The 24,257-nt window shown below is 47.5% G+C and overlaps 1 protein-coding gene across 5 annotated transcripts in view; it reads right to left on the reverse strand.

The window, feature by feature from the left end:
- Positions 1-17,401: 17,401 nt before the first annotated feature.
- Positions 17,402-24,257, reverse strand: part of ZNF250 (zinc finger protein 250) — a 17,735-nt gene continuing 10,879 nt past the window's right edge. For all 5 annotated transcript variants that reach the window (XM_024741082.1, XM_024741081.1, XM_024741084.1 and 2 more), the window contains exon 6: positions 17,402-19,183. In XM_024741082.1, the coding sequence (XP_024596850.1) occupies positions 17,859-19,183 (1,325 nt within the window). In that variant the 3' untranslated portion in view covers positions 17,402-17,858. The remainder of the gene's footprint in view (positions 19,184-24,257) is intronic.

The following is a 24,257-nucleotide window of genomic DNA, read 5'->3' on the forward strand; positions in this document are numbered from 1 at the left end:
GGGTGTGAAGTGGTAACTCACTGTGGTTTTGTTTTGCATTTCCATGATGACTAATGTTATTGAGCATCTTTTCATGTGCTTTTTTTTTTTTTTAATGGCTTTACAATCTGGCTTCAACCTTTTTTTTTTTTTTAAATTTATTTATGTTTGGCTGTGTTGGGTCTTCGTTTCTGTGCGAGGGCTTTCTCTAGTTGTGGCGAGCGGGGGCCACTCTTCATCACGGTGCGCAGGCCTCTCACTGCTGTGGCCTCTCGTTGCAGAGCGCAGGCTCTGGACGCGCAGGCTCAGCGGCCATGGCTCACGGGCCCAGTTGCTCCGCGGCATGTGGGATCCTCCCAGATCAGGGCTCGAACCCGTGTCCCCTGCATCGGCAGGCGGACTCTCAACCGCTGCGCCACCAGGGAAGCCCTCATGTGCTTTTTGACCATTTATTTCTGTGCCTTCTTTGGAGAAATGTCTATTCAAATCCCTTGCCCATTTTTGAATTGGGCTGTTTGTTTTTGTTGTTGAGGTGTAGGAGTTCACGTATTTTGCATAGTAATCCTTTATCAGATATACTACTTGCAAATATTTTCTCATTCTATGAGTTGTCTGTCTACTCTCTTGATAGTGTCTTTTGATGTCAGAAGGTTTTAATTTTTATGATGTTCAGTTTATCTATTTTTTCTCTTGTTGCCTGTGCTCAGGGTGTCATATCTAGGAAATCATTGCTAAATCCAAGATTTTGAAGATTTGCCCCTACATTTTCTAAGGGATTTTATATTTTTAGGTATTATGTTTTAGTCTTTGATCTGTTTTGAGCTAATTTTTATATATGGTATAAGATAAGGGTCCAACTAGCTTAAAAACCAGAAATTTATTTCTCACATTTCTGGAGACTAAGAAGTCCAAGATTGGGCTTCCCTGGTGGTGCAGGGATTAATAATCTGCCTGCCAATGCAGAGGACACGGGTTCGAGCCCTGGTCCGGGAAGATCCCACATGCCACAGAGCAACTAAGCCCCTGTGCCACAACTAGTCAGCCTGTGCTCTAGAGCCTGCATGCCACAACTACTGAAGCCTGTGTGCCTAGAGCCTATGCTCCGCAACAAGAGAAGCCACTGCAATGAGAAGCCTGCACGCCTCAATGAAGAGTAGCCCCCGCTCGCCACAGCTAAAAGAAAACCCTCGTGCAGCAACAAAGACCCAACACAGCCAAAAATAAATAAATTAATAAATTTAAAAAAACCAAACCAAGTCCAAGATCAAGGTGTTGGCTGATTCAGCTCCTGGTGAGGATCCCTTTCCAGGCTTGCAGTACAGCCGCCTCATTGTGTCCTCACTTGGTGGAGAAAGATCTCAGGTGTCACTTCCCTCTTCTTATCAGGGCACCAGTCCTATGGCATTAGGGCTCCACCCTATGACCTCATTTAACCTTTATCACCACTTCACAGGCCTTACCTCCAAATACAGTCACATTGGGGGTTAGAGCTTCAGCTTATGAATTTTGAGGGGACACAAACATTCAGTTCATAACAAATGGTCTTTGGCACCCTTGTCAAAAATCGATTGTACATGCAAGGGTTTATTTCTAGGCTCTATTCTCTTCCATTGGTTATATGTCCTTATGCCAGCATCACACTGTTTTGATTAGTGTAGCTTTGTAGTAAGTTTTGAAATCAGGAAGTGTATGTCCTCTAACTTATTAATTAATTCGGCTGCACTGGGTGTTAGTTGTGGCATGTGGGATCTTTAGTTGGGCATGAGAATGCTTAGTTGTGGCATGTGGGATTGTGTTCCCTGACCAGGGATTGAAGCAGGGTCCTGTGCATTGGGAACACGGAGTCTTAAGTCCCTGGACCACTAGGGAAGTCCCTACCTGTTCTTTTTTAAGGTGGTTTTGGCTGTCTCTTGAGATTCCATATGAATTTTAGGATGGGTGTTTCTCTTTCTGCAAAGAAATGTCATTGGGATTTTGATAGGGATTGTAGTGAATCTGTAGATCACGTTGGGTAGTATTCTGCCTCAGTTGACATGATTAAGTGGGGTTTTTTCCTCATTTTATTAACGTGATGTATTACAATGGTTGATTTTCATATGTTGACCCTCCTTGCATTTGGGGAATAAATCCTGCTTGGTCATCATGCATAATCCTTTTTAAATGGGGATTAAAAAAATTAATTAATTTGGCTGCGCCAAGTCTTAGTTGTGGCATGCAGGATCTTTGTGGCGGCATGCGCGATCTTTAGTTGTGGTGTGCGAACTCTTTTAGTTTTTATAAATTTTATTTATTTAGTTTTGGCTGCGTTGTGTCTTCGTTGCTGCATGCGGCCACTCTCTTGTTGCAGCGAGCAGGGGCTACTCTTCCTTGCGGTGTGCAGGCTTCTCATTGCAGTGGCTTCTCTTGTTGCGGAGCATGGGCTCTAGGCACGTGGACTTCAGTAGTTGTGGCACGTGGGCTCAGTCGTTGTGGCTCACGGGCTCTAGCGTGCAGGCGCAGTAGTTGTGGCACATGGGCTTACTTGCTCCGTGGCATGTGGGATCTTTCCGGACCAGGGCTCGAACCTATGTCCCCTGTATTGGCAGGTGGATTCTTAACCACTGTGCCACCAGGGAAGTCCTTAGTTGATTTTTTTTTTTTTTGTAGTGTATCATTTTAATTCCCTTCTTTACTTTTCTGTATATTTTTTAGTTATTTTCTTAGTCATTACTTTGGGGATTACATTAAAAGCTGATAACAACTTAGCTGGAATAATACTGACTTAGTTTAGTAGTGTAAACACACTCTACATCTCTGTAACCCCTTATGTTGTTATTGTCACAGGTCACATCTTTGTATGGCACACTACGATTATTGTCATGCATTTGCCTATTAAATCATGTGGGAAAAGGAGACATTACAAGCTGTAACAAAAGTATAGTAATACTAGCTTTTTATATTTACCTATGCAGTTCCTTTTACTAGTGTTCTTTATTTTTTCTTGTGGCATTGAGTTACTATCTAATACCCTTTTATTTCACTGTACATGAGGAGCCATTCTTTGGTTGCTGCTTTCAGAATTGTCTCCGTCTTTGGGTTTTGACAACTTGACTCTAATTTGTTTCAGTGTGTTTATCCTGTTTGGCATTGGACGTGCATATTTCACATCTCAGATTTCAGAAGTTCCTGTCCATTATGTCTTCAGATATCTTTTCTGCCCCTTTCTCTTCTTTCTAGGAGTCCTGTAATGTGTATGTTGGTACATTTGATAGTGTTTCATAGGTTTCTTGGATCTGTTCATTTTTCTTCATTTTTTCTTTCTGCTCCTTATACTGGGTAATTCTAATTGTCATTTTTTTTTCTTCTTCACATCTTTATTGGAGTATAAACGCTTTAGTGTTCTGTTAGTTTGCAGTATAACAAAGTGAATCAGCTATATGCATACATATATCCCCATATCCCCTCCCTCTTGAGCCTCCCTCCCACCCTCCCTATCCCACCCCTCTAGGTCATCACAAGTTGATCTCCTTGTGCTATGCAGCAGCTTCCCACTAGCTGTTCATTTTACATTTGGTAGTGTATATATGTCAGTGCTACTCTCTCACTTCATCCCAGCTTCCTCTTTCCCACTGTGCCCTCAAGTCCATTCTCTACGTCTGTGTCTTTATTCCTGCGCTGCTACTAGGTTCATCAGTACTGGTTTTTAAAATTCCATATGTATGCATTAGCATACGGTATTTGTTTTCCTCTTTCTGACTTCACTCTGTATGACAGATTCTAAGTCCATCCACCTCACTACAAATAACTAAATTTCGTTCCTTTTTATGGCTGAGTAATATTCCGTTGTATATATGTGCCACATCATCTTTATCCATTCATCTGTGTTTTTTTGTTTTTGTTTTTATTTTTATTTTGTTTATTTGTTTTTGGCTGCATTGGGTTTTCATTGTGCTGTGCAGGTTTCTCATTGCGGTGGCTTCTCATTGCGGAGCATGGGCTCTAGAGTGCAGGCTCAGTAGTTGTGGCACATGGGGTCAGTAGTTGTGGCTCATCAGCTCTAGAGCGCAGGCTCAGCAGTTGTGGCGCGCGGGCTTAGTTGCTCTGTGGCATGTGGGATCTTCCCGGACCAGGGCTCAAACCCGTGTCCCCTGCGTTGGCAGGTGGATTCTTAACCACTGCACCACCAGGGAAGCCTATGGCAGGTGGATTCTTAGCCACTGCCCCACCAGGGAAGTCCTCACATAGGTTTTGGATTGTCGTGTTTTTGTTGTCATTTGTTTCTAGGTATTTTTTAATTTCTTCTTTGATTTCTTCAGTGATATCTTGGTTATTTAACAGTGCACTGTTTAGCCTCCATGTATTTGTGTTTTCTACAGTTTTTTTTTTCCTGTAATTGATTTCTAATCTCATAGTGTTGTGGTGGGTAAAGATGCTTGATATAATTTCAATTTTCAGAAATTTTCCAGGACTTGATTTGTGACCCAAGATGTGACCTCTTCTGGAGAACGTTCTGTGTGCACTTGAGAAGAAGTATATTCTACCACTTTCAGGTGGAATGTCCTAAAAATATCAATTAAGTCTGTCTGGTTGTTTGTGTCATTTAAAGCTTGTGTTTTCCTTATTTATTTTCTGTGTGGATGATCTGTCTATTGGTGTAAGTGGGGTGTTAGAGTCCCCCACTATTATTGTGTTACTGTCGATTTTTCCTTTCATGGCTGCTAGCATTTGCCTTATGTATTGAGGTGCTTCTATGTTGGGGGCATACATTTTAAAAATTTTTTGTTTATTTTTGGCTGCATTGCATAAATGCAATTGTTATGTTTTCATCTTGAATTGATCCCTTGATCATTACGTAGTGTCCTTCCTTATCTCTTGTAACAGTCTTTATTTTAAAGTCTATTTTATCTGATATGAGTATTGCTACTCCAGCTTTCTTGTGATTTCCATTTGCATAGAGTATCTTTTTCCATCCCCTCACTTTCAGTCTGTATGTTTCCCTAGGTCTGAAGTGGGTCTCTTGTAGACAGCATATATACAGATCTTGTTTTTGTATCTATTCAGCCAGTCAGTGTCTTTTGGTTGGAGCATTTACTCAATTTACATTCAAGGTGATTATTGATATGTGTGTTCCTATTACCATTTTCTTAATTGATTTGGGTTTGTTTTTGTGGGTCTTTTTCTTCTCTTGTGTTTCCTGCTTAGAGAAGTTCCTTTAGCATTTGTTGTAAAGCTAGTTTGGTCATGCTGAACTCTCATAGCTTTTGCTTGTCTGTAAAGCTTTTGATTTCTCTGTCGAATCTTAATGAAGTCCTTGCTGGGTAGAGTAATGTTGGTTGTAGGTTTTTCCCTCTCATCATTTTATATAGGTCCTGCCATTCCCTTCTGGTTTGCAGAGTTTCTCTGAAAGGTCAGCTGTTAACCTTATGGGGATTCCCTTGTATGTTATTTGTTGCTTTTCCCTTGCTACTTTTAATATTTTTTCTTTGTATTTATTTATTTATTTGTTTTATTGTTTTTTTGCAGTACACGGGCCTCTCACCGTTGCGGCCTCTCCCGTTGTGGAGCACAGGCTCCGGATGTGCAGGCTCAGCGGCCATGGCTCATGGGCCCAGCCTCTCTGTGGCATGTGGGATCCTCCTGGACCGGGGCATGAACCCGTGTCCCCTGCATCGGCAGGTGAACTCCCAACTGCTGCGCCACCAGGGAAGCCCCTGTATTTAATTTTTGATAGTTTGATTAATATGCGTCTCGGCGTGTGTCTCTTTGGGTTTATCCTGTATGGGACTCTCTGCACTTCCTGGACTTGATTGACTATTTCCTTTCCCATATTAGGGAAGTTTTCAACTATAATCTCTTCAAAGATTTTCTCAGACCCTTTCTTTTTCTCCTCTTCTTCTGGGACCCCTATAGTTAAAATGTTGTTGAGTTTAATGTTGTCCCTGGGGTCTCTGAGATGTCTTCAATTGTTTTCATTCTTTTTTTCTTTATTTTGCTCCCCGGCAGTTATTTCCACCCTTTTATCTTTCAGCTCACTTATCCAGTCTTCTGCCTTAGTTATTCTCCTATTGATTCCTTCTGGAATATTTTTTAAAATATATATATATATTTTTTGTTTGTTTTTGTTTTGTTTGTTTTTGTTTTGTTTGTGGTACGCGGGCCTCTCACTGTTGTGGCCTCTCACATTGTGGAGCACAGGCTCCGGACGCGCAGGCTTAGCGGCCATGGCTCATGGGCCCAGCTGCTCCACGGCATGTGGGATCTTCCTGGACCGGGTCACGAACCTGTGTCCCCTGCATTGGCAGGCGGACTCCCAACCACTGCGCCACCAGGGAAGCCCTTTAATGTATTTTTTGTAATATATTTATTTAATTTTACTTTTGGCTGTGTTGGGTTTTCGTTGCTGCACACAGGCTTTCTCTAGTTGCGGTGAGCGGGGGCTAATCTCGTTGCAGTGTGCGGCGCTTCTCACTGCAGTGGCTTTTCTCATGGAGCATGGGCTCTAGGCCTGCGGGGTTCAGTAGTTGTGGCACACGGGCTCAGTAGTTGTGGCTCACGGGCTCTAGAGCACAGGCTCAGGAGTTGTGGCACGCTGGCTTAGTTGCTCTGAGGCATGTGGAAGCTTCCCGGACCAGGGCTCAAACCCCTGTCCCCTGCACTGGCAGCCAGATTCTCAACCACTGCGCCACCAGGGAAGCCCCTTCTAGAGTATTTATAATTTCAGCAATTGTGTTGTTCATCACTGTTTGTTTGCTCTTTAGTTCTTATAGATCCTTGTTAAACGTTTCTTGTATTTTCTCCATTCTATTCCCGTTATTTTGGATCATCTTTACTATCATTACTCTGAATTATTTTGCAGGTAGGTTGCCTATTTCGTTTTCATTTATTTGGTCTTGTAGGTTTTTACCTTTCTCCTTCATCTGTAACATATTTTTTTGTCGTTTCTTTTTTCTTTTTGATGGATGGGGCTGTGTTCCTGTCTTACTTGTTGTTTGGCCTGAGGCATCCAGCCCTGGAGTTTGCAGGCAGTTGGGTAGAGCCAGGTCTTGGTACCGAGATGAAGACCTCCGGGAGGCCTCACTCTGATTGATATTCCCTGGGGTCTGAGATTCTCTGTTAGTCCAGCAGTTTGGACTCGGAGCTCCCACCACAGGAGCTTGGGCCCGACCTGGGCACCAAGATCCCGCAAGCTGCATGGCACGGCAAAAAAGAAAAGAAAAAAAGGAGCAGTACAATAACAAAGAATAAAAAATAAAATAAAATTAGAAAGATAGAATTAGGGACAGAAAAAAGAAAAAAAACCCCAAAACCAAAAAACCAGTTGTCTTATCTTCAAGTTCATTGATCTTCCTTCTGCTGCTCAGATCTGCTCTTGAACCCTCCAGTGAGTTTTTCATTTCAGTGTTGTACATTTCAGTCCCACAGTTTCTGCTTGGCACATCCTGAGCGTCATTTGATGCCAACTCTGTATTGTAAGTCCCCCACCCCTTGGGGTTGCTGCATCTTGCTTGTTGAGGGTTGGAGCCACCTGTGACTTTTCCTTACTTTTTCAAAGTGTAGTCCCTGAAGTTTCTGTTTAATTTTCCATGTGGTCAGCCAGTGACCTAACAAAGATTTCCTTAAATATCTAGTTCCCAAAAGGGGAAGAAACAAGTATCTTTTTAATTCCTCCGGAAGCCACTTTTACCCATTTCAAACCAGTGTTTAAAACAATGACAGCCAATGGGCTTCCCTGGTGGCACAGCGGTTGGGAGTCTGCCTGCCAACGCAGGGGACACGGGTTCGAGCCCTGGTGCAGGAGGATCCCACATGCCGTGGAGCAGCTGGGCCCGTGCATCACAGCTGCTGAGCCTGTGCTCTGGAGCCCGTGAGCCACAACTGCTGAAGCCCGTGCGCCTGGAGCCCATGCTCCCCAACGAGAGAAGCCACCGCAATGAGAAACCCGCGCACCACAGCAAAGAGTAGCCCCCACTCGCCACAACTAGAGAAAGCCCGCACGCACGCAGCAACAAAGACCCAATGCAGCCAAAAATAAATAAATACATTTATAAAAACAAAACAAAACAAAACAAAAACAATGACAGCGAAACCTGTGCCAGCCCCGCAGTGGCCAAAAGCAGCTGTCAACCGCCAGAGCACAGTTCTCGTGTTCGGAGGATGGTGGCCTTATTGCCCGTCCTTCCTCCAGCAAAGCTGTGTCAGAAATGCAGGCCGGCGTCCACGTGGCTGTGTGCCACGGGCCAGGTGATGGGTGTGCTAGGTGCTGGCCAGCTGTGGATTCACTGGAATTTGCGGAAATTCCATACCCTCTTCGTCAAGCTCTCTCCTGGATGCTGCAAGCGTCTGACTAGACTTGAGTTCTAGAGTAGTTACTTTAGAGTTCCTGCCAGCTCAGTGGTCCTTTAGGTGGAGAGACAGAGTCCTGGAGCTTCCTACTCTGCCCCCTTCCAGGACATCACTCCCTGATAACTGCCTTTGTAACAGTAACAAAATGTCTACCTAATTAACATTTTAGTTTTATAAAACTTATCATTTGGACATATATTATTCCATAGTGCCTACTTCAGGCCTTTAACTTTTTCTTTTAAATTGTGTCTTTAGCACACATTCCTAGGAACAGGATAAACGTTTTAAAGGACACTGATGTAAGTATGCAAATGCTTTCCAGAGTGGTTGTGCCCAATACGTAATGTCACGAGCACTGAATCCCTGGAAAACTCTGCCTGCCTGCCTGTCAGGGTGCAAAGTTGAGCAGAGCACAGTCTGATTTCCACTCCACCTTCCCGCATGGACGTTGTGCTTTTAACCTCTGCTTGCAGATTAAACGGGCACGACCGTGGCCAGTGCTTCACTAACTGACTGATTACTCAGGAAACAGCATTTCTGAGTTTGGGTTTAAATGGGACCCTCCACCCTGTCACTGCTTGTAGCCCAGATGATCTTTTGTTGGGTTGTCTAAGAACCCCTGCTCTGGGGGGGGGGTCCCTTGCACTGGCATGGATGTCCCCTGAGCCAGTGGCACCCGAGGGACTGTGGCCTACTTGAAGGGAGCCCCAAAGACCTGGGTAGGGGGGTAGGCTGGAGAGGCAGGGAGGGGTGGAGGGGCAGTGCAGTCTGGAGAAACATTTAATGGTGAAGCATACCTGGAAAAAGAAAGGTACGCTGTCGTTTTCATCATGCAGAACCAGAGGACACAGTCTGACAGGTTTTCCTGGCTGTTTGGTTTTGGCTTAATAGGGCTGGTCACACGAGCTGGTGACACATTTTCACAGGGGCCAAGTGTCCAGCCCGTCTTGGGGTGGGGAGGGAGCACGGGCAGAGGGACCCACTGGTTCTGGATGTTGGCACTGGGCCGTCTTGGGCGGCCGCTCCTGGGCACCTGGTCAGCTCACTCCTGTGCTGTGTCTTGTTGTCTCCTCAGCTCACGAGATCAGGAACCAATTTGTCAGCCTGCGTTTGCGGGTGATATCATCCCAGACCACAGGCTGCTTGTTAGATATTAATTGTTAACAGCTCTGGGCAGCTAGCAGTGAGTCAGATGAGGAGTTGGGCTCAGACAATCAGACAGTGAGGACCCTGGCCTGTTAGGGGAGGCTCAAGCATCCCCGAGTGAAAGAGGTCATGGCATCCACCCTGAAGGTCATGGTGAGGCCAGGTGAGGTCATGCTCACAGCGTGCATGTTTGGTGCTCACGTACTAGGTTTTGTGCCTGGCCCTGTGCACACCCTTGGGGCAAAGATCCAGACAGGACATCACATCTGAGCCACAGGGCTGCTGGGAGCTGGACCTGGGCTCTCCCAGCCCTGTCCTTGGGTTGAGCCAGTCCATGGGTGCCCCCCGGGTGAATGGCCTCTCTGCTCTCCTTGAGAGGCTGGAGTGGCTGGAGGGGCCCGTGAGGCCTCTCATGCTTGCCTGGGGAATCGCCTGCCCCAGCCTGTCCCAGTTTCCTATGTGGGTCTCGGGGTCCCCTGGGGTTGTAGAGTGTTTGGACGCCTCCTCGTGGGGGTGAGTGGCTCCCCTTAACCCCCGTGGTGGTTGCACCTGTCCAGAGTCCCGCAAACTCAGCACGTGGACCACACGGACTGAGGCCTGGGCTGGTCTTCCTGCAGTGACTTAATTCCACACTGACCCTGTGACAGAACCCCAGGCTCACAAAGGGAAGTGATTGGCCTGAGGTCACAGTAGTTGCAGGCAGGTCTGGGCTCCAACCCACTCTTTTTTTTTGGCTGTGTTGGGTCTTCATTGCTGTGTGCGGTCTTTCTCTAGTTGTGGAGAGTGGGGCTACTCTTCATAATGGTGCGTGGGCTTCTCATTGTCGTGGCTTCTCTTGTGGAGCACGGGCTCTAGGCACGTGAGCTCAGTAGTTGTGGCGCACAGGCTTAGTTGCTCCGCGGCACGTGGGATCTTCCTGGACCAGGGATAGAACCAGTGTCCCCTGCATTGGCAGGCGGATTCTTAACCAGTGCGCCACCAGGGAAGTCCCTCCAACCCACTCTTAATCACCTTTGCAGAAAAGACTACCCTCACCTCAGGAGAGGGCTGGCCTCTGTCCTGGGCTCCTGGATGGTTGGAATGTCCTGCCTGAGAAGAGTTATCTTTGTTTACCTGCAGCCTTGGGCCGTGCGAGGTGGTCTACACCAACAATGACCTATGGTGGAGTCCTTGGGCTGCACGGCATCAGCTCGACCTCTGGAGGGGCTGGAGCCTGAGGTTGGTCGTGTAGGCAGCCAGCTGTCACCAGCCCCAGTAAGAGCTCTGGATGCCAAGGCTCAGGTGAGCTTCCCTGTTGCCATACCCGTGCACTGTGTCCCACACCAGTGTCAGGAAAGTAATGCTGCCTGTGACTCTGCAGGGAGAGGACAATGGAAGCTCCACATCTGGAACTTTCCCTGGATTCTGCCCCATGCAGCCTCTTGGCTGATTTGAATCTGTGTCTTTTCCCTGTAACACACTGTAACCATGTTATATCAGCTTTCAAGGTGAGTTCTTTGTGTCCATGTAGAAAGTTATTGAACTTGAGAGTGATCTTTGGGAGCCTGAAACCTGTGAGTGGTGTCAGAGGTGAGGGCAGTCTTGGGGACCCTGAAATGCACACCATCTCACTGGCACTTCTCAGCTCAGGAACTTTTACACATGAAACTAAAAGTGTTCCCCAAACTTATCCAGATGGGCCAGAGATGAGACCCCAGTGCTGTCCCCACCACCGCTGCTCTGATTTTCCTCTGCCCCCGGGCAAGTCCGACTCCTGGGCCTCCACCTCCAGCCTCTCTATGCACGAGTGGACTTCGGCGCACTAAGCTTCCAGACCTGTCGTCCAGGAGCGCCGTTGCCCCTCAGGGAGCCTCTGGGCTGCCTGGCACCTGCCAGCCATGTCCTGGTGCGCAGCCATCTTCCTCCAGAGGAGACGGTCACGCTATTGTGGCTCCATACCCGACACAGGTGGACTGTATTGTCACCGGCAATGCATTTTCCTATCCCTTTACAGCTCTGCATATCACAGCATAGCCTTCACTGATCGACTGGCAGGGGAGGCACGGTTTTGTTTGGAATGGGCACCCATGAGCCTTTCTCAGGCTCTCCTGGTTGGATTGCCCACTCGTGTCCAACGGCCTCTGATGTGTAGGAGACCCTTAAGCCAAGGTTACTGATCTTCCTCCACGCGTAAATATGGGTTCCAGGCATTGCTTTTTTATTGGAAAATGTCAGATTATACACAGTACACCAAATTCTAGGTGGTCTAAAATATTTTCCAAATAATAGAAAATTTGAAGAGAACTAAGCATCAGATTTTTGGTAGCTGTAAGGAGAAATAATATAAAGAGAAAGATTTAAATACATAAAATATAAAGACTTCAAACTAAAAAAGAAAAAATCCAAAGTAAGTGTGAATGCTGCTGACAAGTCAGAGGTGGGAGATAATGGCTGAGAATGGTGTCACCAGAGTGAGGGGGACCCCAAAGGTCATTCCAACCTCTGATGTGACTTCCAAAAGGGGCAGACTGCCCTTAGGTCCCAGCAGGTCACATGCTACTCCTGCTTCTTGGAAAGGCAAGTGGCAAAAATGCATGTTCCAGGCTCCTTCTCAGGGAGAGGGGCGCTGCAGCTCGCCACCCAGGTCAGTGCAGCTGAGAGCAAGAAAAGGCAGAATGACATAGTTAAGTGCGCTTCCTTTGGCAAGGTGGGAAAGCAAACTATACATTTTGCAATGATTTCCCCAGAAACCCTAACTTACTTGGAGGATTTAGCAATCAGAACGATTTGCACTGTGTAACTCAAGTTGTCCTGTGATACAGAGGGTCTTTCCAAAAAAACATCCCTGTACATTGAAACTACCTGACCTCTTACTTTCATCTTGACTACATGACCATTTCTTTTTTTTTTCCAACAACAGAGCATTACCTTTTTTCCCCCTTTTTTAAAAAACAATATATGTTTTTAATTGAAATATAGTTGATTAACAATGTTGTGTTAATTTCTGCTGTGCAGCAATGTGATTCAGTTATACGTATATATATGTATATATTCTTTTCTAAAATATCCTTTTCCATTATGGTTTATCATATGATGTTGAATATAATTCTCTGTGCTATACAGTAGGTCCTTGTTTATCCATTAAACATTAACATTATATATAAAAGCTTCCATCTGCTAACCTCAACCTCCCACTCCATCCCTCCCCAACCCCCTCCCCCTTGGCAACCAATAGTTTGTTCTCTATGTCCAAGACTCTGTTTCAAAAATAGGTTCATTTGTGTCATATTTTAGATGCCACATATAAGTGATATCATATGGTATTTGTCTTTTTCTTTATGACTTACTTCACTTAGTATGATAATCTCTAGTTGCATCTATTGCTGCTGCTAATGGCATTATTTTGTTCTTTTTTATGGCAGAATAGTATTCCATTGTATATAAATAGACCCCATCTTTATCCATTCGTCTGTCAATGGACATTGAGGTTGCTTCCATGTTCTGGCTATTGTGAGTAGTGCTGCTATGAGCGTAGGGGTGCGTGGATCTTTTTAGATGAGAGTTTTGTCTGTATATATTCCCAGGAGTAGGATTCCTGGATATGATAGTTCTATGTTTAGTTTTCTGAGGAATCTCCATGCTGTTCTCCATAGTGGTTGTACCAGTTTACATTCCCACCAACAGTGTAGGAGGGTTCCCTTTTCTCCACACAGTCTCCAGTATTTGTTATTTGTAGACTTTTTAATGATGGCCATTCTGACTGGTGTGAGGTGGTACCTCATTGTAGTTTTGATTTGCATTTCTCTAATAATTGGCGATGTTGTGCATTTTATCACGTGGCTGTTGGCCATTTGTATTTCTGCTTTGAAGAAATGTCTGTTTAGGTTTTCTGCCCACTTTTTAACTGGGTTGTTTTTTTTGTTGTTGTTGAGTTGTATGAGCTGTTTGTACATTTTAGAAATTAAGCCCTTGTCAGTTGTTTGTAAACATTTTCTCCCACTCTGTACATTGTCTTTTTGTTTTGCTTATGGTTTCCTTTGCTGTGCAAAAGTTTGTAAGTTTGATTAGGTCCCATTTGTTTATTTTTGTTTTTATTTCTATTTCCTTGGGAGACTGACTGCCTCAGGTACGATTTGTCAGGCAATGTTTTGCCTATGTACTCTTCCATGAGTTTTATGGTGTCATGTCTTATGTTTAAGACTTTAAGCCATTTTGAGTTTGTTTATGGTGAGAGTGTTCTAACTTCATTGATATACATGCATCCAACTTTCCCAACACCACTTGCTGAAGAGACTGTGTTTTTTTTTTTTTTTACCATTGTATGTTCTTGCCTCCTTTGTCAAAGATTAATTGACCACGGGTGTGTGGGCCTATTTCTGGGCTATTCTGTTCCATTGACTCATATGTTGGTTTTTGTGCCAATACCACAGTTTTGATTACTGTAGCTTTGTATTGAGTTGGCCAAAAAGTTCAGGTTTTTCCGTAAGATGTTACAGAAAAACCCGAACGAACTTTTTGGCCAACCCAATAGTATTGTCTCAAATCTGGGACGGTTATGCTTCCTGCTTTGTTCTTTTTTATAAATTTATTTATTAATTTATTTTTGGCTGCATTGGGTCTTCGTTGCTGGAACTTGTGTCCCCTGCATTGGCAGACGGATTCTTAACCACTGCACCACCAGGGCAGTCCCGTGCTTTGTTCTTTTTCCTCAGGATTTCTTTGGCAATTCTGGGTATTTTATAGTTCCATATGAATTTTAGGATTATCAGTTCTAGAAGTTTTTGTGTGGAGTCTTTAGGGTCTTCTACATATTCAGTTGGTGAAAAAGTGCCTTTGGCTTTTAAGTAAAAGACACACTTTTAATTTTCACCAAGAACGTTATTGAACAACGTATTCACTCTTTTGTTCTACCTTCTGCCATTTTTCAGGCAACTTCATAATTCCATCTTCCCAAAACTTTTTTTTAAAATAAATTTATTTATTTAATTTATTTACCTTTGGCTGTGTTGGGTCTTTGTTGCTGCACGCGGGCTTTCTCTAGTTGCGGCGAGCGGGGGCTACTCTTTGTTGCGGTGCGCAGGCTTCTCATTGTGGTGACTTCTCTTGTTGCGGAGCACGGGCTCTAGGCGTGTGGGCTTCAGTGGTTGTGGAATGCAGGCTCAGTAGTGGCTCCTGGGCTCTAGAGCACAGGCTCACCAGTTGTGATGCACGGGCCTAGTTGCTCCGCGGCATACGGGATCTTCCCGGACCAGGGCTTGAACCGTGTCCCCTGCATTGGCAGGCAGATTCTTAACCACTGCGCCACCAGGGAAGCTCCCACAAAACTTTTTGAGCAAAGAACTGTTCCGGGTGCCTTTTACAGTCTTCCAGGGAGTTGAAATTTTTTCCATTAAGAGAATTTTGTAAAGACCTAAATAAATGGAAATCCAAAGGTGCAATGTCTGGTGAATATGGCGGATGAATCAGAACTTCCCAGCCAAGTTGTAATAGTTTTTGCCTGGTCATCAAAGAAACTAGTGGTCTTGCATTATCCTGATGGAAGATTATGCGTTTTCTGTTCACTAATTCCAGACGCTTTTCAATGAGTGCTGCTTTCATTTGGTCTAATTGGGATCAGTACTTGTTGGAATTAATCGTTTGGTTTTCCGGAAGGAGCTCATAATAGAGGACTCCCTTCCAATCCACATACACAACATCACCTTCTTTGGATGAAGACTGGCCTTTGGTGTGGCTGGTGATGGTCCATTTCTCTTGCCCCACGATCTCTTCCATTTCACATTATTGTACAGTATCCACTTTTCAATCACCCATCACAATTTGTTTTAAAAATGGAACATTTTCGTTATGTTTAAGTAGAGAATTGCATGGGAAATACGGTCAAGAAGGTTTTCTCCGCTTAACTTATGTGGAATGCAAACATCAAAGTGATGAACATAACCAAGCTGGTGCAAGTGATTTTCAACACTTGATCTGGATATTTTGAGTATGTTGGCTATCTCCTGTGTGGTATAATATTGACTGTTCTCAATTAATGTTCTGTTTGATCACTATCAACTTCAACTGGTCTACCCGACCACGGAGCGTCGTCCAGCGAGAAATCTCCAGTACAAGACTTTGCAAACCACTTTTGACACGTTCGGTCCGTCACAGCACCTTCTCCATAGGCTGCACAAATCTTTTTTTGCATTTAGGTTGTGTTTTTACCTTTTTTGAAATAATAAAGCATAATATGCTGAAAATGTTGCTCTTTTTCTTCCATCTTTGATATTAAAATGGCTACACAGAAATTCAAGAGTTTTGATACAAGTCTTTTTTAAAATGCACGCTGATATGACAGCTGTCACATACAGGCTAACAAAATTGTTTTTAATGAAGTTAAAGACAATTAGGTGCTACTGAGCCATCTTAAAGAAAGAGCTGAATGAACATTTTGGCCCACCCAGTAGTATTCAGATCATCTGCATATGATGGCAACTTTACCTCTTCCCTTCCAATTTGGATGACTTTTATTTCTTTTTCTTGTCTGATTGCTGTGGCGAGGACTTCCAGTACTATGTTGAATAGAGGCGGTGAGAGTGGGCAGCCTTGTCTTGGAACATGACTGTTTCTTACTCTGACTTCCACACGATTAGGAATTGTGTCCTGAGTAGTGGTGGGCTCAGCTGAGTAGCAGTGGGAGTCAGATGCCAGTCATGGACTGAGTGAGTCAAAAAGTTTGGTAGCTTCCCTGTGACCTCAGTTCCTCTCTCATGTTACACCTGAGTGATGTAAGCTCCTCTCAGCAGTGCCTGCAGAGAGGGGAAAACAAGCTTTCACCTGCATCAGTGATTGCTGTGGACCTAAGGATCAACACTCTAGGACTTCCCTGGTGGCACAGTGGTTAAGAATCCACCTGCCAATGCAGGGGACAAGGGTTCAAGCCCTGGTCTGGGAAGATCCCACATGCTGTGGAGCAACGAAGCCCGTGCGCCACAACTACTGAACCTGTGCTATAGAGCCCAAGAGCTACAGCTGCTGAGCCCGTGTGCCACAACTAATGAAGGCCGTGCGCCTGTGCTCTGCAATGAGAAGCCCGTGCACCAGAACTAGAGAAAAGCACACGTGCAGCAACCAAGACACAACACAGCCAAAAAAAAAAAAAAAAGTGATCAACACTCTGGTCCTTGATTTTTCCTGAGAATAGAGAGAAAAAACTTTTAAAAATTATGAATAAACTAGATTACAGTATACGACAATGAATACTAGACTCTCTTGGAACTAGGAGTAAAAAATGAAAGAAAACCCTCAGTCATAGCAAAAGAAATATCAGAAAGATTAAACAAAAAGCTTTTTGAGAATTTTGTTTTAAAAGTATGTGCCAGGGGCTTCCCTGGTGGCGCAGTGGTTGAGAGTCCGCCTGCCGATGCAGGGGACACGGGTTCGTGCCCCGGTCCGGGAGGATCCCACGTGCCGCAGAGTGGCTGGGCCCGTGAGCCATGGCCACTGAGCCTGTGCATCCGGAGCCTGTGCTCCGCAGCGGGAGAGGCCGCAGCAGTGAGAGGCCCGCATACCGCAAAAAAAAAAAAAGTATGTGCCGAAGAACTGTCTTTTTAGTAACACTATTTTTGGGAAACACCATAGTGTATAAAGAGGCACCCACGTGGTGTAGCAGCTGTAAGGTCTGGGCTCTGAGTGTGAAGAGGCCTCCTAAGCCTACATGGGCCCAGAAGCCCAAGACATCCCATGATTTCTGTGCACAGGTTTTGAGGAAAAGATCCATTTTTGAGTTGAATCTTCACTAATAAGTTAGGACCTCCCTTCTGATCTTGAAAAGTTAAAGGAGTAGATAAAGGGTTTTCTAAATGTACATCATTTCTCACTAATTAATCTTTAGAGTCCCGCCCCCCCACCCCCCTGCCACCCGGTTTTCATACAAAACAAGTGGTTCCACACACACAGGATTTTCAGCCATAATACATCACGACACTTAGTGACAATCTTTTTTATGTCATTTTATCCACACAGCATTGTAGTGCTTAACAGAATACTGAAAATATCGTCCAACATTCTAATTTTAAGTGCAATACTCAGAACAGTTGTTGAGTTTAGGAAAAAGGCATATAATGTTCTAAGAAAAAACCCTCTATTTGGGGTGTGAGGAAGTTTTACTGTGACAGTAACTCCCTTTACTTCCTCACCTCTAATAAACTAATGTTAAATAATGAATTGTAACTGTCTTCACCAAAATTCTCTACAATTGTGTAATTACTCTGCAGTGTAACCTCAAGAAGTTGAGAGAAAAAAATGAGGCATCCTCTGAAGTTCTTCCAGAGACATGTCAGTGCTTCCCTTCTCAGTGATGCTGGTGATGCCGACGGGCACCTCCCTTGGACTGGAGGCTTCCTGGGGCCGGGTGCCCAAGTTCCCAAGTGCAGGTTCGTGTGTGGCCAAGGTCACAGCTTCCCGTGTACCTTCTGGTGCTGGATCAGGTGGCCGTGCTGGTTAAAGGCGCGGCCGCACTCCCCACATTCGTAGGGCCTCTCGCCTGTGTGGATGCGTTGGTGCTGCACGAGCACCGAGTACTGGCTGAAGGCCTTGCCGCAGCGGCTACACTCATAGGGCCTCTCGCCTGTGTGGGTCCTCAGGTGCACGATCAGCGTGGCCTTCAGGCTGAAGGCCTTGTCGCACTGTGCACAGCGGAATGGCCTCTCACCCGTGTGGACCCGCTGGTGCTGGACCAGGGACCTGCGGGCACTGAAGGCGTGGCCACACTCGCTGCACACGTAGGGCTTTTCGCCGGTGTGGACCCGCTGGTGCTGGGTCAGGTGGGAGTGCTGCACGAAGGCCTTGCCGCATGCGTAGCAGCCATAGGGCTTCTCCTCGGTGTGGATGCGTTCGTGGTTCAGGAGAGTGGAGCGGTGCCGGAAGGCCTTTCCGCACTCGCTGCACTCATAGGGCTTCTCGCCCGTGTGCACGCTGTGGTGCTGGATGAGGACGGAGCGGTCGCTGAAGGCACGGCCACACTCGCCGCAGGCGTAGGGCTTCTCCCCGGTGTGGACCCGCTGGTGCTGGAGCAGCGTCCTCTTCACGCTGAAGGCGCGGCCACACTCTGCGCAGGCGTGCGGCTTCTCCCCGGTGTGCACCCGCCGGTGGCTGCGCAGCACGGTGCTGTGGTTGAAGGCCTTCCCGCACACGCCGCACACGTAGGGCCTCTCCCCGGTGTGGATGCGCTGGTGCTGGAGCAGGTGCGAGAGCTGTGTGAAGGCCTTGCGACACTCGAGACACTCGTGTGGCTTCTCCCCCGTGTGGATCTTGTGATGCTGAGCAAGATCTGAGCTCACTCGAAAGGCCTTTCCACACTCGTGACACGCGTAGGGCTTCTCGCCCGTGTGGATCCTCCTGTGCTTGCTGAGGACCGAGCTCTGGCTGAAGGCCTTGCCACACACGCTGCACACGTAGGGCCTCTCTCCGGTGTGGGTTCTCTGGTGCTGGAGAAGGTGGGAGCTCCGGCCAAAGCACTTCCCGCACTCCACGCACCGGTAGGGTCTCTCCCCGCCAGGAACGGCTGGTCGCTGAGCGACAGGCATGCCCTGACTCAAGGCCCGGCCTTCAGGGGGGCCGGTGTGGCTGGGACTCAGACAGAAGCTCTCCTCGGGCTCGCAGCTTCCCTGGTCGCTCCACTCGGCTGGTGTTTTCCTCAGAGCCGTTGGTGCTTCCTGTGAAGTGAGCGGCCTCAGACTCAAGGCTCTGCTCTGGTCCCGCTCCGTGTTTTCACATCCTGAAAAAACAGAACCAAAGTGAGTGTGTTAAACGCACTTGAAACTGCAGAGCAATTGTTGCCCTGAAGGCGCTTCACTGGAGCAGGGAGGCCCCTGAATGCCCGTGGCTGAGAAGCCACCAGCAGGTGACACAAAAGGTGCCCAGGCCAACCGTGTGGCTGGAGAGAAGGCCGGCTCCAGTCCGAGGGCCCCTGTGAGGAGCACACGAGGTCAGAGCCCACTGCCACCCCAGCCCCGCCCTCCCTGGAGTGTCCAGAGGCCATTGGAGGTGGAATCGAGGCAGGACCACACCTAGGACTGTGGTGGGTGGGAAGGGGGCTGCTAGGGAGATGCGTGAGCACTGCGTGCGTGTCCAGAAGACTGCTCCCTGGGGGACAAGACAGGGCTTTCAGGCATCAGTGAGGGTGGCAGAGAACGCCAGGGGATGTTTCTACAGTCAGGTCAGGGGCTCTGTAGGCTGAGTGGGCGGAGCAGGGGGTGCCAAGGACATTTTTTTAAATCTCGGAGACAGAGCCGCTGAACTGACATCACCAGGGGACACGACTGTCCTGGAGGACGGCCTGCTCAGAGCAATGTCCATCAAGGACACTCAGCAGGTGGAGCTGGCCCGAGGCAGGGTTGTGATGGCACGAGATGGGGGACAGGACGGAGCCAGTTCTCCCACGATCCTCCCAGTGGCCATCTCAGCACCCACTGTGCTGCTGCCTCTAGCTTCCCAAAGGCCTCGCTGGGGACAGTGTTAAAAACGGCGGTCGCTGAGGGACATGCCAGCGTGAGAAGCCCTGGGGGCCGAGGAAGATCCGAGGAGGGAACTCTCATTCCCTTGCCACACAGGACACTCCTGGGGCCTGTGACAGGTGCCAGGGCCGGCAGCCCTTGGGGAAAGCAGACTGACAAATGCTATCCCAGAAACACCAGGAGATCACGAGCTAGAATGGCACGAATGTGCGTGCCCGTGGCGCCTGCCTCTCCCTCCCCTCCTCTGGGACTTCTCAGCTCAGGGGACCTGCATTCTGCTTCACAGTGAAGACCCAGAAGCCCCTCTCTGCCTGAATCTGGTGGTTAAAGGTCTTTCTGGAGTTTCTGATTAGGAAGCATACTGAATGGCAACCAGGCATGTTGTCACCAAACTGCTTTTTCCGTAGTAAGAATATTTTCAAGTCCCATCAGCTTTTCTTTTCTTTTTTGGTGGTAACAGCATTATTGCGATATAAGTTTTACTTCTTAATTCACTCAGAACTTGGTTTGAGAAGACAGGTGCTGTGCAACGGGCTCCCTCAAACCCCAACCAGGACCCTTGGAAAATAATGGGCTCGGAACCCAAGCAGTCCCTCCACCAAGCAAGGGAGCTTCTAAGGTAGTCTTTGACTGAAGTGTTTGGAAAGAGATTTGTGCCAACGGGGTCAACATGTGCTTGATTTGACCTGTGATGTCTTGTGACATCCAGGAAATGGTTACCTTGGAGGGACTTAGACATACCAAATGCTAATACTTCTTGCAAAAGGATGGAGGCAGGGGCTTCCCTGGTGGCGCAGTGGTTGAGAATCTGCCTGCCAATGCAGGGGACACGGGTTCCAGCCCTGGTCCGGGAAGATCCCACATGCCACGGAGCAACTAAGACCGTGCGCCACAACTACTGAAGCCTGCGTGCCTAGAGCCTGTGCTCCACAACAAGAGAAGCCACCGCAACGAGAAGCCTGCGCACCGCAATGGAGAGTAGCCCCAGCTCGCTGCAACTAGAGGAAGCCCGTGGGCAGCAACAAAGACCCAACGCAGTCAAAAGTAAACATAAATGGGCTTCCCTGGTGGTGCAGTGGTTGAGAGTCCGCCTGCCGATGCAGGGGACACGGGTTCGTGCCCCGGTCTGGGAAGATCCCACATGCTGCGGAGCGGCTGGGCCCATGAGCCATGGCCGCTGAGCCTGCGTGTCTGGAGCCTGTGCTCCGCAACGGGAGAGGCCACAACAGTGAGAGGCCCGCATACCACAAAACAAAAAACAAAAACATAAATTTATTTTAAAAACCGCAAAAAAAAACATTAAAAAAAATAAAGGATGGAGGCAGCCCGACTGCAGCAAACCCTCAGCAGAGGGTCATCTCGGAAGAGGCAGGACCAGGGCTGGGGAGACTTACCCAGAGCTCCTTAAAGAAGTCACACTGAGGGCGAGGGGCCCCCACAGTGGTGTAGAGGCTGGGGCCCCACCCCGAGCTTCAGCTGCCCCCGACACGGGGACATCCTGGCTTCCCCACCCACACTGCTCTCCAGGGCTCAGGTGGGTGTCTGCCTGCAGCCAGGCTGCTTCATCTGGAGGGGCCACCAGCACATCCACGTCCAAAGTCCAGAACGGAGCCTGGCTCCTCCCCCTGCAGCCGGGGGCCTTCAGGACCCACGCCTCTCTTCTGATTCCCTTGTTTTCTGGCCGCACCATGTGCCACGTGGGATCTTAGTTCCCTGGCCAGGGATCAAACCTGCACCTCCTGCATTGGAAGCGCGGAGTCTTAACCACTGGACTGCCAGGGAAGCCCCTCTTCTGTTCTTCTCTTCCTCTTCCAACCCCAGTGTCCAAGCCCTTGTTCCAGTTGCTAAACAGTCACTGCCCTCTGCTTCCAAGCACTGCCTCTTCATCAGAGGCAGTGGGGGCCCCTCCCCGGGACCCTCAGAAGAACACAACCTCAATCTGGCAAAGTCTCATGACTGCGCTGACCAATCTAGCTGTGATTCCCATGTTCTTCTACCATTAATGTCGTTATTATATTATTTAAGACAACACGTATTATTATATCATTTTGTTAACGGCTTTCCCCCAGGGGCTAGAAACCTGGAAAGAGCATCTCTTCCACCCCGACAGCAAGAAAAAGCTAGACAATCTACAAAATCTTAACTTTTCTGAATCCATCACAGAACTAATGTCACAAAAATAACCAACTGAGGCGAAATCTAGGGAAAGACAGGTGCTTGAATGGAGACAGGTGTGTGGGATGGCCCACGGCTGAAGGGAGGGTGAGAGGAAGATGGAAGGCAGGGCCACCACACAAGAGGCTCGGAGACTCCAGCTAAAACTTCAACAGATTGACAACAAGCCCCTGGGAGCATGGACACGAGGGCGCAGCTCTATGGACCGCCCCTGGGGGTAGTAGCACAGGGAGCCTCCCTTGAGGGTTCAGGTCTGAAAGAGGGGGGAGCCTTCTCTACGGAACAAAAGTTGTGAGTCACTGGGGGAGGGTAAGCAAACTTGACACTCTGGGGACAGATGAAAATCAGGGCTGGGGGAAGGGAAGACTACCCTGTGCTTGGGGGGTGGAGGTGGGCAAGGGTCAGGAAAGGACCCTGGGCCCAGACAGTTAGAACCTCCTTCAGCTGGGGGAGGGCTGAGCCCAAGGACGGACCAGGACAGCAGGGGTTGCTCCATCCCCGCTTCCCCACGTCTAACAAGTGCTGAGCAACAAGCCACAGCAGACTACTGCGGGTGGAGGAAGCCTCTGAGGTACAGAGACACACGGGAGACTGAGCGCCCCCGCCCTGCATGAGGAAGTGCCTGTGGAATCTGCATCTGGTGGCGCCCTGAAGGCAACTATGGGCACAGAAGAACCCAGCCCAGCTCCTGACTGAACTGACTCTGCCTTTCACACTAAGTTGAACAGGAAAGGCTGTGCTTCCAGACAGTTTGCCTCTTTCGCTGTCCCATGAGTGATGGCTGACATTCAATAAAAAAGTAAGAGATACCAAAAAAGAAAAGGTTGTGTGAGTGCACGCACACACACACACACACACACAATCAAGACGCTAAGCGGCAATACGCCAGGCTCAGAGGTGACCCGTGTGTTGGAACAACCTGCATGATCAGACACAAGACACAGCGACAGAGGTAAAGGATGCCTTTGATGTGCTCATTAGACTCAACTCAGCTGAGGAAACGACCAGGGAGCTTATAAATAGGTCAACAGAAATTATTCACACTGAAACACAGAGGAAAATGAACAGTAAACAATAAAAACAACACTAAACAGAGCTGTGGGCCAATGCTGAGCAGCCCAACTTGCACGTCGTTAGAATCCCAGGAGAAGACAGAGGACAAGGAAGTAAAACATCTGCAAAGATAATGGCTGGGATTTTTCCAACAATAACGGATGATATCAAAACACGGATCCAAGATCAAAGAAACATAAACATGTTTCCTATTCAAACTCCTAAAAACCAAAGAGGAGAAAATCTTAGACGCAGCTACAGGGAAAAAAAAACCACAGAGAACACAGAGGAACCAATGTAAGAAATACAGCAGACTCATCATCAGAAACCTTCACGTCAGAAGACAATGCACGGACATCCTTCGAGTGCTGAGAGGAAAACACTTGTCAATTTACAACTCTGTGCCCAGCAAAAAATACCTTTCAAAAAAAAAAGATACTTTTTTGAAAAGAAAGAAACCAATGGACAGAGTTCCCAACCATGAAATCCACATTAATGTTAAAGGAAATTCTTCATGGGGAAAAAATATACCTGACAGAAACTTGGAATCGCACAAAGAAATGACAGTTTTTGGAAATGGTTAAAATGAAGGTAAATATAAAAGACTATGAAAAAGTTTTCTAAGTCACTCTAAAAGGCAACTGTCTAAAGCAAAAACAGTAGTTACATATTGTGGTTTTACAACATATATAAAACTTAGGACAGTATCATAAAATTGGAGAAGAAGGAACAGGGAAGTTGTTAAGGACTGAAAATTTGTGTCCTCCCAAATTCGTATTCTGAAGCCCTAACCCCCAGTGTGATGGTATTTGGAGGTGGGGCCTTTGGGAAGCGCTTAGGGCTAGTTGAGGTCATCAGGGCAGGCCGCAGTGATGAGAATAGTGTCCTTATGTCTCCTCAGGCACAGAGACTCAAGTGAACACACAGCAAGAAAGTGGCCGCCTACACAGTGGATAAGACTCCACGCTCCCAATGCAGGGGGCCGGGGTTCAATCCCTGATCAGGGAAGTAGATCCCCCATGCATGCCACAACTAAGGAGCCCATGGGAAGGGAGGGAAGAAAGGAGGGAGGAAGGGAGGAAGGGAGGGAGGGAGGGAGGGAGGGAG

The sequence above is a fragment of the Neophocaena asiaeorientalis genome, unplaced genomic scaffold (genome assembly GCF_003031525.2).
Source record: "Neophocaena asiaeorientalis asiaeorientalis breed wild unplaced genomic scaffold, Neophocaena_asiaeorientalis_V1.1 scaffold177, whole genome shotgun sequence".
In the NCBI taxonomy this organism is placed as follows: domain Eukaryota; kingdom Metazoa; phylum Chordata; class Mammalia; order Artiodactyla; family Phocoenidae; genus Neophocaena; species Neophocaena asiaeorientalis.